At 35.5% G+C, this 17,907-nt stretch overlaps 2 protein-coding genes across 2 annotated transcripts; both read right to left on the bottom strand.

Annotated features, from left to right (window-relative positions):
* Nucleotides 1-2,747: 2,747 nt before the first annotated feature.
* On the bottom strand, nt 2,748-9,257 carry LOC307169366 (adhesion G-protein coupled receptor G7-like). Its single transcript, XM_079889972.1, has 11 exons — nt 9,152-9,257; nt 8,472-8,608; nt 8,232-8,363; nt 7,975-8,135; nt 6,899-7,048; nt 6,491-6,603; nt 4,617-4,945; nt 4,140-4,221; nt 3,384-3,542; nt 3,003-3,162; nt 2,748-2,872 (listed from the first exon to the last, which is right to left on the bottom strand). The coding sequence occupies exons 1-11, from the start codon at nt 9,223-9,225 to the stop codon at nt 2,774-2,776; spliced, it is 1,596 nt and encodes a 531-aa protein (XP_079746098.1). The 5' UTR covers nt 9,226-9,257; the 3' UTR covers nt 2,748-2,773.
* Nucleotides 9,258-10,063: 806 nt separating this feature from the next.
* On the bottom strand, nt 10,064-15,749 carry LOC307169585 (uncharacterized protein; the record flags this gene model as incomplete). Its single annotated transcript, XM_079890319.1, has 4 exons — nt 15,608-15,749; nt 12,756-13,982; nt 10,801-10,916; nt 10,064-10,246 (listed from the first exon to the last, which is right to left on the bottom strand). The coding sequence occupies exons 1-4, from the start codon at nt 15,675-15,677 to the stop codon at nt 10,064-10,066; spliced, it is 1,596 nt and encodes a 531-aa protein (XP_079746445.1). The 5' UTR covers nt 15,678-15,749.
* Between the last annotated feature and the right edge of the window lie 2,158 nt (nt 15,750-17,907).

Genomic DNA, 17,907 nt, shown 5'->3' with positions numbered 1-17,907 from the left:
TTTGGGGGCCACACCAAGGGTCTCGCCATCTCAAAGCAGAAATTATTGCACTGGATAGTTGACGCTATAGCGCTAGCTTATGAGTCTAAGGGCCTTCACTGCCCCATTGGCATCAGAGCTCATTCCACTAGAGGCATGGCCTCGTCTTGGGCTTGGTCGAGTGGAATACCCATACAGGATATCTGTGCGGAGGCTGGCTGGGCCTCACCGTCCACTTTTACCAGGTTTTATAACCTACAAATCCCTGCCCTACATTCTAGGGTACTTTCGGTATGAATGTGTAAGCACAAGCGAAGTCAAGCACGCACAGCGTTTTGAAGGGACTTCCCATAGTGTAAGCTACTTGCGCAATAGGAGAGACCTCTCGAAAGGGAACGTCTAGGTTACTAACGTAACCTCGGTTCCCTGAGAAGAGGGAACGACTATTGCGTAAACCGCTGTGCTTGTGCTTTAATCGGTGTATCGCTTCAGTCGATTTAACCTGGCCTATGACAGCTCGGGGGGCTATATTTATAGCCTCTGACCACGGCTATTCTGGCGGGCTATGACGCGTCAGGGCGCAAATTGCCGATTGGACCGCGCCTCTGAGCCGCCCTGTCATAGGTTCATGCAGTTGTTGCAGCACAGCCCATGACCTCGCTAGTCGCTCATCTGTGTATGCTGTGCAGCTACACTGCGTTTTGAAAATTTTGGCTTCATATTCTCGAGAAAAGGAGTTTTCCCATAGCGTAAGCTACTTACGCAATAGTCATTCCCTCTTCTCAGGGAACCGAGGTTACGTTAGTAACCGAGACGTTTTCTCTTTCATTGCCAGTGTGTTTTGTATATTTGACTACACGGTTGTCTCATTTTTGTTTTTTGTTCTTTTGTTTATTCAGCCCGGCTTTTTTCTATGCCAGTGATTCTCGCTACCTCTGGCTAGTGACTTGCTCCGATGGATTATTCCTGTCTGCGTTTTAACATGTGTCAAGTGATCATCTGTCTGGGTCTGAACCTCTGCCTGTTCTTATGGACTGTATAAACTGGCTGCCAGTTCGGATTTGGATTTTCCCCTGAGTCTTACCTGAGGGACGTGCTCATCTTTTTGCCTCCTGACCTCTTCATCTGTTATCTAGCCACCCGTATGGATCTTTTGCTGGGACATTGATTGACTGTTATAACTCAAATTTTGAGTCACATTTGAGTCCTTTTCCTTGAGATCCCTGACAGTATCAACCTGTGATCACTTGCCTTTATAGAACCAAAGTCCCTGTATAAATCTGGTCCAGCTTGCCAACTTATTCCAAGAACCAGCCATTAAGAAAGGAAAAATCAGTCTAACTAACCTGAAAAGCAACCAATATCAGTTTGTTTTGATTTCTAAGTGCCATTTAGGCACTTTAGGCAGGTTGAAAAACCTAATTTAAATAACATCAAATATTAGCAGAAGTGTGTAGTCTCAAACAAAACTTTAGTTAAAACATCAAAATTAAGTCAAAAACTATTTGATATGACTTGAATACATTGGACTATAGCAATAAATGTAATTGATATGGGTCAGACCAGAAATAGCTCAAGATAACAACTGTGAATGTTCACTTTTTGCACCGTATACATGGGTCAGTAAGATTTTTTAATGTTTTTAAAAGAAGTATCTTCACCAAGGCTGCATTTATTTGATTAAAAAAACAAACAAAAACAGTAATATTGTGAAATATTATTCCAATTTAAAACAGCTGTTTTCTATGTGAATATACAGTAAAGTGTAATTTATTCCTGTGATCAAAACTGAATTTTCAGCATCATTACTCCAGTCTTCAGTGTCACATGATCCTTCAGAAATCATTCTAAAATTATGATTTGACATTTATGATTGATTATTATCAATGTTGAAAACAGTTATTTACATTTTTATTTCATGATGCTATGATGAATAGAAAGTTAAAAAGAACAGTAAAGAACCTTACCTGCAGTAAAGATTAAGAGCAGAAAGTGGTCCATTACACACGACAAACATAAAACTAACTACTAATATGAACTCTTGTTACTGTCTGGTTTATAAAGGGCTGGATCTTTGCTGGAGTGGGAAGTCCTTCAGTCAAGGAAATAACCATCATTTCCAATTAAACTTGCATTACAGACAGAGCTAAATGAGGCAGGAAAACAGCGCTAAACAATAACAGTATATTACATATTATTCTGTGTTATTCACACAGGCACAGCACATATATTTCTTACCTTACCTGTATCCTACCTCAATAACAAGATAAAACATGAACACGAGGACATTGTACCAAACATTTTCTTAAGTAAAGACATGTAGACGTAATAGAAGTCCTTATCTCTAGAAGTATAATATTTACTTTACTGAATCATTAAGCATCAACATTTGACAAATATGACTAAAGTAAAGTTTTTGAAAAGACTGTGTGCATATTATATTAAATATATATTATAATATCTAAAGTTTACTATACACTGTAAAAAATGATGTGATCAATAAGTAATGACAACCTATGCTTTTACACTGCTTAACTCATCAAAATAAGTTAGACAATTTTCTACTTTTTGTTTAAGTCATACAAGGTTCAACTAATTTAATGTAATTTAGGTTGAAATTATGTTTTATTTTTAAGTACAATCAGCTTGTACAGTACCTAATGAAAGTATATGAGATAACTGAATAATGTATTAAATAATATTAAACTGAACTAAAATAAATATCAGCAGACAAAGGGAATTGTCTACGATCTTGTCTTGTTGTCCTTGGCTTTTTGTGTCCATTTTCCATGTTTTAAGGCTCTCCCCTTGATTCAGTCTTAGAATCCAGATTATATCGAGCTCTCGTCTTTAGAAAAGACTTCAGTGTAAATAAAAAGAAGATCTGAACACCCTTTGAAAGACAGAAAATGAGGTTGTCAGTCACCAAACAATGCAAGACAGCTTGAATAAATCCAATAAAAATGTACTGTCCTTAGTATAAATAATGTGTCAAAAATATTATTAACAGTGTAATAATACACCTGTGTTGTATTGCAGAGACAGAAGACCACACTGAGAATGATGTAGAGTGTTTTGTCATGGGTGATGAGCACAAAGTAACCAATGACCCAGGACAAACCGAGCACCACAGCCAGAGAGAAACTGCTCAAAATCTTCTTCTTTAAAGGAGTGGTCCGTGAGCTAAAGAACCAAAAAATAATATAGACAATATTAACTTTAATTGAACTGCAAATATTATGTTGCCATTAAACATCAAAGCTCTGAGAATTAGACAGCTCCTAGTTAGGCCTACATTATCTTCAATAAACTATTATCAATCCGAATCAAATCTTAAAGGAATGTCTTTATAACCTTTGACTTGATTTAAACCCGGAACATTCGTTTACGGGTCAGTTACGTACCTCTTCAGGTTGGGATTTGCACAGCAGATGGTTTGAGAGAAGTAGACAAGCAGAGCTGTGTTAAAACACAACATGACCGCTAGAGGGAGCAAGAAACCCCACAACATCGGCCGCTTCGGATCAAACGTTCCCGCCTTGTCCAGAGACGCTAACCAACAGCTAAAACAGGACAAAGAGAGAACGAGAAATACTGGGATGTGTAAGTAATGGGTAAGTAAGAGGAAGAGGACCAGAAAGCGGTGAAGCTCCTTGATCACGTGTAATTTTCCACAGCTCATGTTGTCTGGATTTTTTTTTTTTTTTTTTGTCTACTGAAATGTTTTGGAAAGGTATTTTTTTGCAGCATTTCGTCAGCAGAACAGAACAAAACACATTAAATAACAGTACAACCCACTGAAGAGATGTATATCTATATCTCACAGCCTCGCTTTCATTCCTGTTAAAAATCAAATATGGCGCTTTTGTAACAACGTGCAAGGCTTCCGGTGTCTCAGCTTACACTTTTTTTTGGCTGTACACTACACTATAAAAACAGTCTGTTATGCTGCTTGATGTCGCAAACTGTTCGTTATAATATCAATTAAAATGTATTATTGTAATCATAAACACAATTTGTAGCAAAACTAGTTTTACCACTTCGTTTTTTCTGCACTTTGTTATTCTTTTAGTTAGGCTAAACTATAGCGATCAATGAATCAGAAGTCTCGCACAGTCACAGGAAATAGCTTGGATAAAGCTAAATGATTTTTCACTTACAACTCTTCTTGTCGATAACCTGAAGGGTCCTTAAAGCTGTAGGTGGTGGCCAGCGAAATGCCGACAATAACAGCTGGCAGACCTAAGACATTATAATGGATCAAAACGATTAAATGTTAGCCTATTATCCGCATGCTCATTTCTACATTTAGATTGGGTAACTCGCTTAAAGTGAATCTTAAATAAAAGTAAAAATTTAATAACAGTTCTTTAGTAAACCTCAAAATGAATATCCACTTTTCATCCTGTAAATTAAACTGATGTGATGCCTAAACTGTTATAGTAGTACACTACCAAAATAGAATATAGTTTTAATATGCCCATTTATTGGTTATCGGCAATAACATGAAATCATCAGCCAGAATTTTAAAAAAGGCTAAATATATAATATATTTAATACCATATCTATGTTTACAGTTATGCAGACAGAATCAAAGTGTCATGTCTTTTAATATCAGTGTGTTTTATTAAATGTACCCCAGCCGGCTGTCATGGCGATGGTGCGGAAACCTCGTGGTGGACCATTGAGAGCGTTTCTGATGAGGAAAAACACGTGAGCCGCATACATGATGTTCCAGGAAAACGTGGCCAGCAGGAAGTACTGCAGCAGAGCTGTGATTGCTGTACAAGGACCCTGATCGACCTTCTGTTGCATATCTGAAGAAGGAATAACGTTCTGCTCGGAAACAGAGGCCTTTGAGCTCTGGACGGGGTTGTTGATTCCAAAAATGAACAGCAGGTAATAGGTGGTCATGCACAAACAGATGTTCACTAAGAGCATAGTGGAGTTGGCTCCTCTCAGTTTCCTGTAGAGTTGTAAAGAATTACGTTTATTTGATATGGGGGGAAAAATTAAGAGGACACTCTTTATATTTTGCTTGTTTCACAAACCAGAACCATGGAAATACCATTAGTTGGCTAGACATGATAGAATGGAAATACACTGGCAAAAAAAAGAGAGTTTTTTCAATCTGTCTTATTTTCCAGTAAAAAAATATTGTTGATGCACCGATATTATATTCTGGCTGATACTGGTGAGCTGATAGTTATGGTTACAATTAAGGTTGATAACCAATACATGCCTGATATTAAAATCTATACTATTTTGTCCAGATAATTAAAAAATTAAATACTTAAAATCTAAAATGAATCGTTTTAAAATCTACAGGGGAATTCACTGTGAGATATTACATTTGGCAGTGTTATCAAATTATTTTTTTAAATCTACTTGCAGTGTGTGATTTTCTAGTGGTGAGGTTACGAACTGCAACGGACAGAAGTTACGGTGGCCGACAGGAAAAGATGTCGTCGTCTGAGACTGCAGAGAGTAGCCAGATCAGCAATGAGGTTTCTTTACAAAGATAAATTAAGAAATGATGTTTACTTTATTATTCAGTAAAACAATATGTTGTTGCGAATATTATTGTTACTTGTTCATCATAGTGTCAGTGTTTTATTCGCTGACTTTAGCTTGCTTCCTTGCATGAAGAAGAACATAACGAAACGCGTTTGTCCATTTAGGGCTCATTCTAAGGTAATAAAAACATAACGATTCATTAAGTAAGGTCTTTATACACCACTGAAAACATAGTTATGTATATGATATTGCATTTCTGTCAACAGATCCTCCTAAATATTACACAATGCACCTTTAAGTGAATGGTAAATGCCAAGGTGCTGTAATCTAAAATGGTTCCTTCATAATGTGGATATAGTATATTGTGCATCTACAAAACAAAAACAAAAAAATAACATCAAGCAAAACAATGCAATATAACTAGAATGTATTTTAATTTAATTTTAAATTTTTTTTGTAGAATTTTCTCATCTTATTGGTAAAATGTTATTTTCACTAAAATGAGCTAAATGCATGGATGGGGTGTTGGTTATAGTAATGTTTTTATTTATTTATTTTTTCCGATTTTATTAAGTTGATTTATTTTTGTGCATATAAGAAAATTTATCCTGGAACCTGTAATTATTTCAAGGCTATTTGATGTTTGAATAAAAAACCTATTTGACAAAAAATAAATGCATAATTGCCAAATAACCAAAATATTTGATTCAAGATATACTCTCTCAAAAACAAGATAGCAATTTGTTTAAAAAAAAAAAAAAAAAATCTACCTTGTTTTAAGTATGTTTAATTTTTTTTTTTTTTTTTTTTTTTGCTGAAAAACAAGACAAAATACCAAGGTATTTTGGACATGTAAGTACATTTGATTACCATATGAATATTACATTATATGAATATGGTGATTATATAGTAGCTTGTTATCAAAGTACAATGGTATTACTATATTCCTCTATTACTAATATTCTTTAAATGTATCCAGTGCTTTACTACATACCTGGTCTTAATTTGATAAACTGTAGTGAGGATCAAACCCACAATAGACAAACTGCATCCCACAATACTGATCCAGTTTAAAGCCTCAGAATAATTATAGTCTGCTCTAAAGCTCTACAAAAAGGAGAGAAAAATCTTGATAGTTAATATATTCACCAAATTTTCAAGTGTACTGTGTATTTTTACTACCGCATTACAGGTAAGTTAACATAACAAATTGTGTTAGCTTAGCATCATGCTAACAACATCAAATATGAGTCTTGTCTGTGTCCTTTACTTGAGGAGCATTGTATACTAGAAGGTTTCCACAGGAAGCGATGTTGCACTTACTCAGCCTATCTAGGGAGATCACTATAGGTTTTAAAGCAAAGTTTCAAGAGTTTCTTTAACACACGTATGTTAAACTAACCATTAGAACTGCAAAGTTGGTGGTGTGGTTGCATTTACACTGGACACCACTGGGATCTAGTATTTTGACGCAGCCCTCTGTTCTCCAGTCTCTCTGAGCATAGTCCCAAAACACACATGCAAAGTCGCCAAGTGTCAAGCTGGATATATTCTGAAAACATAAACATATTTTAAAAAAATATCAGTGTGTGCACTACCATCAGAAGCTTGGAATAATAAAGAGTTTTTCATGTTTTTGGAAGAAGTTTCTTCTCTTTATTTGATGAAAAATACAGTAATATTGTAAAGTATTATTACAATTTAAAAGAAATGTTTTCTATTTTAATATATTTTATAATGCAATTCATCAATAAATTGTGTTGCGTAATTATGCATAATTTAATGTTATTTACTATAGTAAGTACATGTAATATGTGTAACAGGGACACAGTAAAATAAAGAAAAGTATTACTCATATATTCTTTCTTACCCCAAAACTTTTGAATGGCAGAGTATTGCGGTTTCCACAAAAATATTAAGCAGCACAAGTGTTTTCAACATTGATAATAATCAGAAATGTTTCTTTAGCAGCAAATCATCATATTCTAATGATTTCTGAAGGGTCACGTGACACTGAAGACTGGAGTAATGATGCTGAAAATTCAGCTTTGATCACAGGAATAAATTACATTTTAAAATATACAGTATTTAACTAGAAAACTGCCATTTTAAATTGTAATAATATTTCACAATATTACTTTTTTCCCTGTATTTTTCATCAAATAAATGCAGGTGAGTAAAAGAGACTTCTTCCCAAACAATGACTGGTAGTGTATTAATAATTTTACAAATTCCAGTGGAATAATCCATAGTTCATGTTAATTGATTTATTTTCTGGGCAAGTCTAAGCAAAATTACCAGGATAGTATGCAAACTGGTAATTCCTGATCCTCATAACCCTGACAGGGTTTATTTTGTGATAATGAAAGGCTAACTGTACAGTTATTCCATGTGTAGGTGTTTTATTGACTGGTAACATGAGTGATTCAGAGAAGCTGCTATATGTAATGTAATCATTATGAGTTTACGCTCACTCACCGTTGGCCTAATGGCGAACTCCACGGTATCAAGCAAGCTTTTGTCTGAGAGGCTTGCAGAGATCACCCTTCTCTTCGTATCTAGCTGGCTATTAAACTGTTTTGAGTTGAAAAAACGGTCGTTTTCATAAAGCACCACTCCAATACTTAGATTTTTGTTCCCTACAGGGAAGGAGAAGGAGAGAAATTTATTCAAAACTCTGAGTTTAATTATGCTCCTCAAACCAAGAGCAGCAACAACAGAGACATAAACGTTACCCCAATCTTTCTGGGAATTGTTTTCCAGTTTGATAGTTAACATGAGATCAACGGGATGTCCTGAAGGGGATGTCATGTTAGCAGCGTCTCCACCCAGGCCTATTCCTTCAGGAGTAAATTTCTCTGACAGTCCTAGTGAAATGCAGCTTAGTTTAGGAAGTAGAAATGTCTTTTTAATATCAACAAAGATATAACAATTACATGTGAAGCTTTATTTGCTCTTTATGTTTCTGCTCTGACCTGTTTGAGCGTAGAATTGCACTTCCGGGGTCCAATTTGACAACTTGATGTGTTGCACCGCTAGGTTTGGCTGCACCAGTGCACTAGAGTTCATGCTACTAACGTTCAAAGCAAAATCCTCCAAAGTCTTAGTGAGTCTACAGATATAATACACATGAAAAAGTTAAACACACATCCATCCTAATGAAAAGTAAATAAATTAAATTAAATTTTTTTCAATGTCCGTCTTTAGTTTAAAACAAGATTATCTTCTTCTTTTTTTCTACAATTCAAAAATAGATTGAGATTAAATTAAATTTCAAATAAGAAAATATTTCATGTTATTAATGTCCGCAAAAAAAATGTCAACTATGTTACTAACCAAACACCCCCCCCCCCCTGAAATATAATAAATGGTTTAACCCAAAACCATATGATCAGCATAATTTTCTTATATTTTGAACACACTATGGTAAATATCCTCTATATTTTATCTCCAATGACCTATTATCAAGGAGTGTATTATTTGCCCGTAAACTATGTTGGGTACATTGTTATTGTTTTCAATATGTTTAATTCAAATAAACATTCAAATGTGAGGTTAACCTGATCAAGAAAATTACATTTGGTTGACCAGGTAATTGTTTTTATTTTTTTGTAATATCAAAATGTATTCGATATAGAGTGAAGTGTGTAAATACCTCTCAAGGGCATCATAAGTGTCTTCGGAGTGTTGTTCTTCATCAGTTTCCATGAGCTGACTGATGGTGGCCATTGCTGACACTGCAACTGTCTGTACAATAAAAAACATTTTATATTACATCTTTACATAATGATTTTGCTGTAGTCAAACATTGTCAGACAAATGTACTAACATGTTTTAAAGTGCCTCTATTATGCTTTTTTTGAATATTACCTTTCATGCAATGTGTAATATAGCTGTTTGTGAATGTAAAAGTTATGCAAAATTTCAAAGATCAAAGTGCACGATGAATAAAAGTGCTCTTGGTTTGTGGAGCATAATTAAACTCGACGTTTTGAATAAATCCAGTCTCACTTCATGTAGACCAGTCACAACAGATTGGAACATCTGACCAATCAGAGCAGAGCAGACCAATCACAACAGACTGGACCATCTGACCAATTAGAGCAGAGCAGACCAATCACAAAAGACTAGACCGTCTGACCAATCAGAGCAGAGAAGACCAATCACAACAGACTGGGCCATCTGACAAATCAGAGCAGAGTAGACCGATCACAACAGACTGGACCATCTGACCAATCAGAGCAGAGTAGACCGTCTGAACAATCAGAGCAGAGCAGACCAATCACAAAAGACTAGACCGTCTGACCAATCAGAGCAGAGTAGACCGATCACAACAGACTGGGCCATCTGACCAATCAGAGCAGAGTAGACCATCTGACCAATCAGAGCAGAGTAGACTGTCTGACCAATCAGAAAGAAGGGGTTTAGAGAGACTGAATCTTTGAATGACCGTTTACGGACTCTGAGAAAAGTGGTGATGTGCAATTTTGAGAACATCAAAGTGATTTTTCAACTTTTATGCTTGTAAACCTATTGTAGGAGACCTCCAAAACAAAATTAGGACCCTTTAAAATAGCATCTTCATCTGCTGAAAGTCATCTAAGATTCTTGCCTCATTTAACACTGTGGAGGACAGCAAGCTATTGGCAATCGTAGCAGCAGAGGTGATGTTCTGGGACGTCAGCTGCTCAGGTTTGGATGTTAACATCTGGACACTTGAGGCAACATGCATATTCTCTTCCAGAGTTACCTAAATCAAAACCACTGTGTCAATCTGGTGTCTAATCAAAAGCACATTAAAATGGCAGAGTTCAAACTACTGACTATCATGACTACAGTAAAGCAGAGGCAGTTAATTTACAGTGTCTATGTTAGTTATGTAGTTACTGTAGTAATGACTATAAATTATGCATAATTACACACAACTAACCCTATAGTAAGTACACATAGCCAATTATTATTACTTAGTATAATTACCTTAAAATAAAGTGTGACAGAATATTTTTATTACATTTCACTTCATGGACTATGTTTGTTTGCCAGCAGTAATGAAACTGTTGGTTAAACCATTAAACTGCCATTAAATATTAATATATAAATTATATAATAATTGTATTTTATACAAACAGATAAATAGAATAGAGGGCAATTTTGACCTGAAAAATGAATATCGTATAACATAATATCTAACAAAGTGCAACTTGTCCCAACATATCTAAAATGAAACAAAACCGGCAGTATCAACTTTTGTCATTCAAAATGATTGTGAATTTGTTCAAACTTTTCAAAGATGTAAATACAGACGTTGACTTTGCTTTCGAACAGCTCCAGGGTCAAGTCACAGCTCAGAAGTTTAAGTTCACCAAATGCGTGGAAGAGTGTGAAGTTCAAACACTGAGCCGAAGCCATAGGAATACCAGCTAAAGGACACATAAGACATACAACACAGGTTAAACAGGTTAACTTAAGAACACAAACAAAAAATTATTTTGGTATGTACTTCTGACACAAATTAAGTTAAATCCCTGTACAGATGTTATACGATTTCTATTGCAAAATAATACAATTTCTAATGTGTAGTTTGTCAACATTATATTATAATTAGTGATATAAGCCACACACACACACACACACACACACACACACACACACGCTTTGCATATTCAACCATTTATTAGTTTGGGGGAAGATTTTGTTTTTCAAAAAGAAGTCTAATGCTCACAAAAGATGGATTTATTTGACTGAAAATACAGTAAAAACAGTAATATTGTGAAATATTATAATAATTTTAAATGTGTTTTCTATTGTAAAATGTAATTTATTCCTGTGATGCAGTTACTCCAGTCTTCAGTGTCACATGATCCTTCAGAAATCATTCTAATATGATGATTTGATGCATTTATTATTATTATAAATTTTGAAAACAGTTAATTTTTTTTTTTTTTGTGGACTTCATGATACTTTTTCAGGATTCTTTGATGGATAGAATGTTAGAAGAACAGCCTTTACTTGAAAGTGAAATATTTTGTAACATTATAAATGTATTACTACTTCTTTTGAGTTTTGCAATTTAATACATCCTAGCTGAATAAAAGTATTCCTTTATTTAAAATAATAATAATAATAATAATAATCTTTTTGATCCCACACTTGGAACAGTTAGTGTAAAACATATTGGGGTTTCTTATGTATTATACACCACGCTTATTTATTTACTTTATAATATAACATACCACTGGTTGTTCCTGGAGGGCATAGCTGTGTTGAATAATTAATCTGGCCGATCACAGTGAGTGGAAAGGTCAAACCGTTGAGTGTTTCCTCTGGACAGGTAGTAGTACCTGCAACAAAATCATTTTGGGTACTGTTATATCAACGTCATCCTGGACCAAAACTTGAAATGGGGTGCATCTCAATCAGCTCCCTAGTTCATTAGTCAGGACACTGATCAGGGAGTCAGTCATTATAAGGGCTGCCTCAGTCGTGACTCGCAAAATCCTTCCAGTTCGCTCCCTAACAAAGTCCACAATGTATACCGCAAAAACCAGGGAGCATTGATGCTCACTATGCTCCCTTACCAAAAATTACGTCACATTCCTGAAGCACGAAACATAAAATGCAAGAGCCAACTTACTCAATTTACTGATTTATAAGATTTGAAAAGACAAACCGTTTTTTATCATATGTCAGCATAAACACACATTGCTAGACAGGTAGTGAACACATCTAGTTAACATTTATAATTAATATTCGGCTGAAATGTTGTATGGATATGTAACTGAACAATGTAAATTTACACAGCATAACAAATAATATTATAAAGATATCGGTCCTGCCTGTTGTTGATTAATACCAGCGATAATGTTCTATAACATTGTACGTTGACGTTGCACGTAGTCATGTCGCCGGACTTTGAGTAATCATTGTCCCATTGTGTAGTGACTAGGGTCCTTACCAGTGCCCGGATTTCTGTACACGATATACTGATTCACAACTCTGGAGCTGATTGAGACGCACCCATGGTCTTACAGGCCTGGTTTTCAGGCAGGGATGTCAAACTCAGTTCTTGGAGGGTTCCTATACAGTTTAGCTCCAACCTTAATTGAACACACCTGAACCAGCTAATCAAGGACTTCGGGATTACTAGAAACTTCCAGGCAGGTGTTTTGGAGCTGGTCGGAGCTACACTCTGCAGGACAGTGACCCTCCAGGAGCTGAGTTTGACATGTGGTTTCAGAGAACACCTCTGCAATGCGTACCTGTAGGTTTAGGAGTGGTTAAAAGCAGGTTAGGGATGATAATTGATGTAGTGGTAGAAGACATGGTAGTAGTGGTTGTAGTAGTGGTTGTAGGAGTGGTAGTAGAGGTAGTAGGAGTGGTAGTAGATGTAGTAGGAGTGGTAGTAGTGGTAGTAGGAGTGGTAGTAGATGTAGTAGGAGTGGTAGTAGGAGTGATAGTAGTGGTGGTAGTAGGAGTGGTAGTACTGGTAGTAGGAGTGGTAGTAGTGGTGGTAGTAGAGGTAGTAGGAGTGGTAGTACTGGTAGTAGGAGTGGTAGTAGTGGTTGTAGGATTGGTAGTAGATGTAGTAGGAGTGGGAGTAGATGTAGTAGGAGTGGTAGTTGTAGTAGGAGTGGTAGTAGATGTAGTAGTGGTAGTAGGAGTGGTAGTAGTGGTTGTAGGAGTGGTAGTAGTGGTAGTAGGAGTGGTAGTAGGAGTGGTAGTAGGAGTGATAGTAGTGGTGGTAGTAGAGGTAGTAGGAGTGGTAGTAGATGTAGTAGGAGTGGTAGTAGTGGTGGTAGTAGAGGTAGTAGGAGTGGTAGTACTGGTAGTAGGAGTGGTAGTAGTGGTTGTAGGATTGGTAGTAGATGTAGTAGGAGTGGGAGTAGATGTAGTAGGAATGGTAGTAGTGGTAGTAGATGTAGTAGGAGTGGTAGTTGTAGTAGGAGTGGTAGTAGATGTAGTAGGAATGGTAGTTGTAGTAGGAGTGGGAGTAGATGTAGTAGGAATGGTAGTAGTGGTAGTAGATGTAGTAGGAGTGGTAGTTGTAGTAGGAGTGGTAGTAGATGTAGTAGGAGTGGTAGTTGTAGTAAGAGTGGGAGTAGATGTAGTAGGAATGGTAGTAGTGGTAGTAGATGTAGTAGGAGTGGTAGTTGTAGTAGGAGTGGTAGTAGTGGTTGTAGGATTGGCAGTAGATGTAGTAGGAATGGTAGTAGTGGTAGTAGGAGTGGTAGTAGAGGTAGTAGCAGTGGTAGTAGACGTGGTGGTAGTAGAGGTAGTAGGAGTGGTACTAGATGTAGTAGTGTTAGTGGACGTGGTAGTGGTGTTTGTATTTGTTGGTGGGATGGTTGTAGTAGCAGATGTTGTGGTGTTTGGAGAAGTGACGGTAGTGGTAGTAAGAGGTGTAGTAGTATTTGCGTAGGAACTGGCAGTTGTTTCATTTTCAGCAATCAGTGTTGCATTCTGTAGTGACACCTCATTTGTAAATGCTGTTAAAAAAGAAGAAACAATTTGATTAGGATCAGCAAAAAATGTTTGGTACAATGTGATTTCAAATAGGCCTATTGTTTTGTAAACCCTTTTAAATAATGAAAGCTCTGTCCTATTGACAGTTTATATGCCGTTTATGTAATGCATCCAGAAAGGGCCAAGACAATATTTGTATGGGTGGGCCGCTTTTTCCCTGGCCCAATAAGTGCAGTATACTATAGAGATAGACCACCCCATGACAGCTCTGCACCTCGAGGTCATTTGCAAGTGAAATTCCTGCACATACTTCTTTAAATGACCGTGACACATGCAAATCAGCCTAACCTGGACAATCCAAATTAGGATGCCAGCCAATAAAATTAAAAAACTGCCAAACTGGATATTTCATAAAAATATTTGGGCTATTAAAGTCTTGGCATTCAAAAAACTTTACATTTATGTACGTCTCACCTACCTTAATCAAATAAATATGAATATAATTATAAAATAAAAATAGTCAAATCGAGATGGTTCTGCTTCTACACTAACATGTTTTTGTTAAATGATTCAATATAATTTTTAAAGCTCTGGAATTTTTGCCATGATCTTGAATCAATAGCACACTAAAATAATATATAACATAACATACTGGGATTGGTGAGATTTTTTTTATATTTTTAAAAGAAGTTTCTAATGCTCATCAAGGCTGCATTTATTTAATTAAAAATTAATTAATTAATAAATAAACAGTAATATTGTGAAATATTACTAAAATAACTAATTTATTCCTGCATTCAAAGCTAAATTTTCAGCATCATTACTCCAGTCTTCAGTGTCACATGATCCTTCAGAAATCAGTCTAATATGATGATTTGCTGCTCAGGAAACATTTATTATTATTATCAATGTTGAAATGAGTTGAGTACGATTTCTTCAGGATTCTTTGATGAATAGAAAGTTGTTGTTTTTTTTTTTTAAACAGCATTTTTCTAAAACAGAAATCTTTTCTAACATTACAGTACTGTTCAAAATTCAGGTCAGTAAGATTTCTTTTTTTACAGAAATGTATACTTTTATTCAGCAAGGATGCATTAAATTGATCAAAATTGACAGTAAAGTCATTTATAATGTTACAAAACATTATTTTGAACTTCCTATTCATCAAAGAATCCTGAAAAAAAAATTATACACCAGTTTTCAACATAAAAAGTGTTTCTTCAGCATCAAATCATCATATTAGAATGATTTCTGAAGGATCATGTGACACTGAAGACTAGAGTAATGATGCTGAAAATTCAGCTTTGATTGCAGGAATAAATTACATTTTAAAATATACTCAAATAGAAAAGAGTTATTTTAAATTGTAATAATATTTCACAATATCACTGTTTTTTAATAAAAATAAATAAATTCAGCCTTGTTGAGCATAAGAGACCTCTTTTAAAACGAAGAAATCTTACCGATCCCAAACATTTGAATTGCAGTTTACACATTTATAAAACAGGTGTATAATTTCATGAGAGCTATGTATAGAATATATAAATATAATGAGAGCTATAGAGCACGGTCTCCATATGTATAGGTAAAAATCTCTGCATTACATCTATTTTTCTGAAAGTTAATCTGTAATGTTACAATAACTTACCTGAAAGAAATATGAGCAGCAGAACGGAGCGATCCATCATCTCCCCATTAATGATCTGGTTCTCGAGCATGCCTGGTTATGACTTATGTAGGAGGATCTCAGATGTTGAGTTTGACATGATATATTTGCATTTCTAAGGGGGAAAAAAAGCTATGGACACGGTAATGGGCAATGTTTTGCAAAAAAACAAAAATGACAAGAAACATGGGTCAGGCAGGTGGTATCATTACTTGGCTTTAAGTATACAGGATGGCAAAATTATTTAAATCATTATGTGCCACTAAACCTGACAATGATAACATTTTACATGACTGCAATGTACTAAAATAATAAGAGAACCTACAAGGCGGCCTACACAGGCATTAGTAACTATTTTGGATAAAAGTGTCATGTAGGCCTAACTATTAACAAAAATGAAATCATCTTCCCAAAGCTGATCCCAGATATAAATGACTTTTTTCTTCAGATGACCAGCCTCATCTGAAGAAAAAGTCAGATCCATCTCTGGATGAGGGTCAGTAAATGATTTTCATTTTTGGGTGCACTACCCCTTTAAGGATTTTAAATTAGCATGTCAAACGTGCCTAGATGGGCCAAATATTATGTGAATAACTTAATATTTGTATACACGTCATTATGTCTTCACATAATAATAAATCTGTGCAGAACATGGAGAGATTCAAAGCAGGCGGACGCGATTACAATCACAGTCACGATAAACAAACTGAATTCACGTCCAAATAAACACTGCATTGTGGAAAAGATTGACGTATGTCACACTTTTAAAGATGAATTACTTTTTTCTCAATTTCATTTTGTTATTCAAAGTGAGCCTTGTGTTAAGATGCAAATTATTGTCAGCATTCACGCATTTCAGATACGCCATTGAACAACAGGCAAATTAACGGCGAATCTCTCTATACTGCAAAAAACCCCAAAGCAGTAAACTATCATAATATAGAAACATTTCTGTCTTTATAGTACAGAAATAATTAGTAGCCTAAATGCACGTGCTGGACAACTGTATAATTACGTGAACATTCAGACGAGACAAGTATTTTCCTGTCAAGAGATCAGTGGTTTTCCTCGACGTCACGAACAACTCCACTTCACAAACGAGGTCTATATTTCTCAAAGGAGGAGAGCAAGGGTATTATATTAATGGTTGTAACTTGTAATTATAGTTTTATCGAAATTTAAACTGCTTGTAAACACAGTAAACAATGCTGGGTTCAAAATAACCATTTATGGGCAATTTGGCAACCCAGCGCTGGGTAAATGTTGGGCAGAACACATGCTGGGTCATATACATGAACCCATTTGCTGGGTTGTTTTTTGATGGTGCTGGGTCAGTCAACCTGATATTGAAGGTTTTTCATTTTAAATAAAAATAAAATAGGACAGGATCAGTTCAAATACAAAAAAAAATGTATTCAATGGCAAGTCAGTCTTTTACAATCATAAAAAAAAAATATTTTGTAGAAGTTTTAGAATGTAACCGGAGCAGCCAATGGGAATGTGTGGAAAGAAAACATCACTTGGGTAAAAATGTTTAAAAAAAAATAACCCACTAAATAAATAACCCAACAGGCTGAAACCAGCAATTTTTTTTTTTTAAATACAGTACATCAATTTGATGGTTTAATGTTGAGAACGGACTGTGAGATTATGACAGTGTATTTGGAATGATGACAGTAATGTGCTGCACAAGAACGTCCATAGGAAAGGAATAAGACAGAGGTGCAAAGGTTAAACAGTTAATCTGTGTAAGCTAATAAAGCTCAGAACCCGTGCATCCATGAGAGTGATGGAGGATATGCACTTACCTAGAAACCTTCACATCAACTCAGCTGTTATCCACTCACATCCTGGCTACAAAAGGGTTTTAAAAGGATGAGACCTGAAGAAATAGTCAGTCGTAAACAGCAAAAGCCAGTCTCATGCATCAACTTGAAACTATAATAAAGCTCAAATATCTCGAAGTCATCTAGATAGAAGTATGCTATTTTCGTTATCAGTTTAGAGTTTGTGGAAACTGATGGACTCACTCATTTATTTATAGGCTAGTTTGATTCAAATGAACTTTTTGGATTACATTATTGACACCGTCCATTGCAGTCACAAATTATGGCTTCTTATAAAAAGAGTTGCAAATCTCAAGCAAATATATAAACCCAATGTCAACACTTACTACCTCACAAACCTTAGTTAATTATCTCCTGACCATTTCTAGAAAACAAAACCCTTAGGTTGTTCAGTGGAAAGAATGGGAATATTTTTTAATCATATATAAAGAGAAA

The sequence above is a fragment of the Squalius cephalus genome (assembly GCF_949319135.1).
Source record: "Squalius cephalus genome assembly, chromosome: 13".
Classification (NCBI taxonomy): Eukaryota; Metazoa; Chordata; class Actinopteri; order Cypriniformes; family Leuciscidae; genus Squalius; species Squalius cephalus.
Note: the sequence above shows the minus strand (reverse complement) of the source record. Positions and strands in the feature narration are given on the sequence as shown.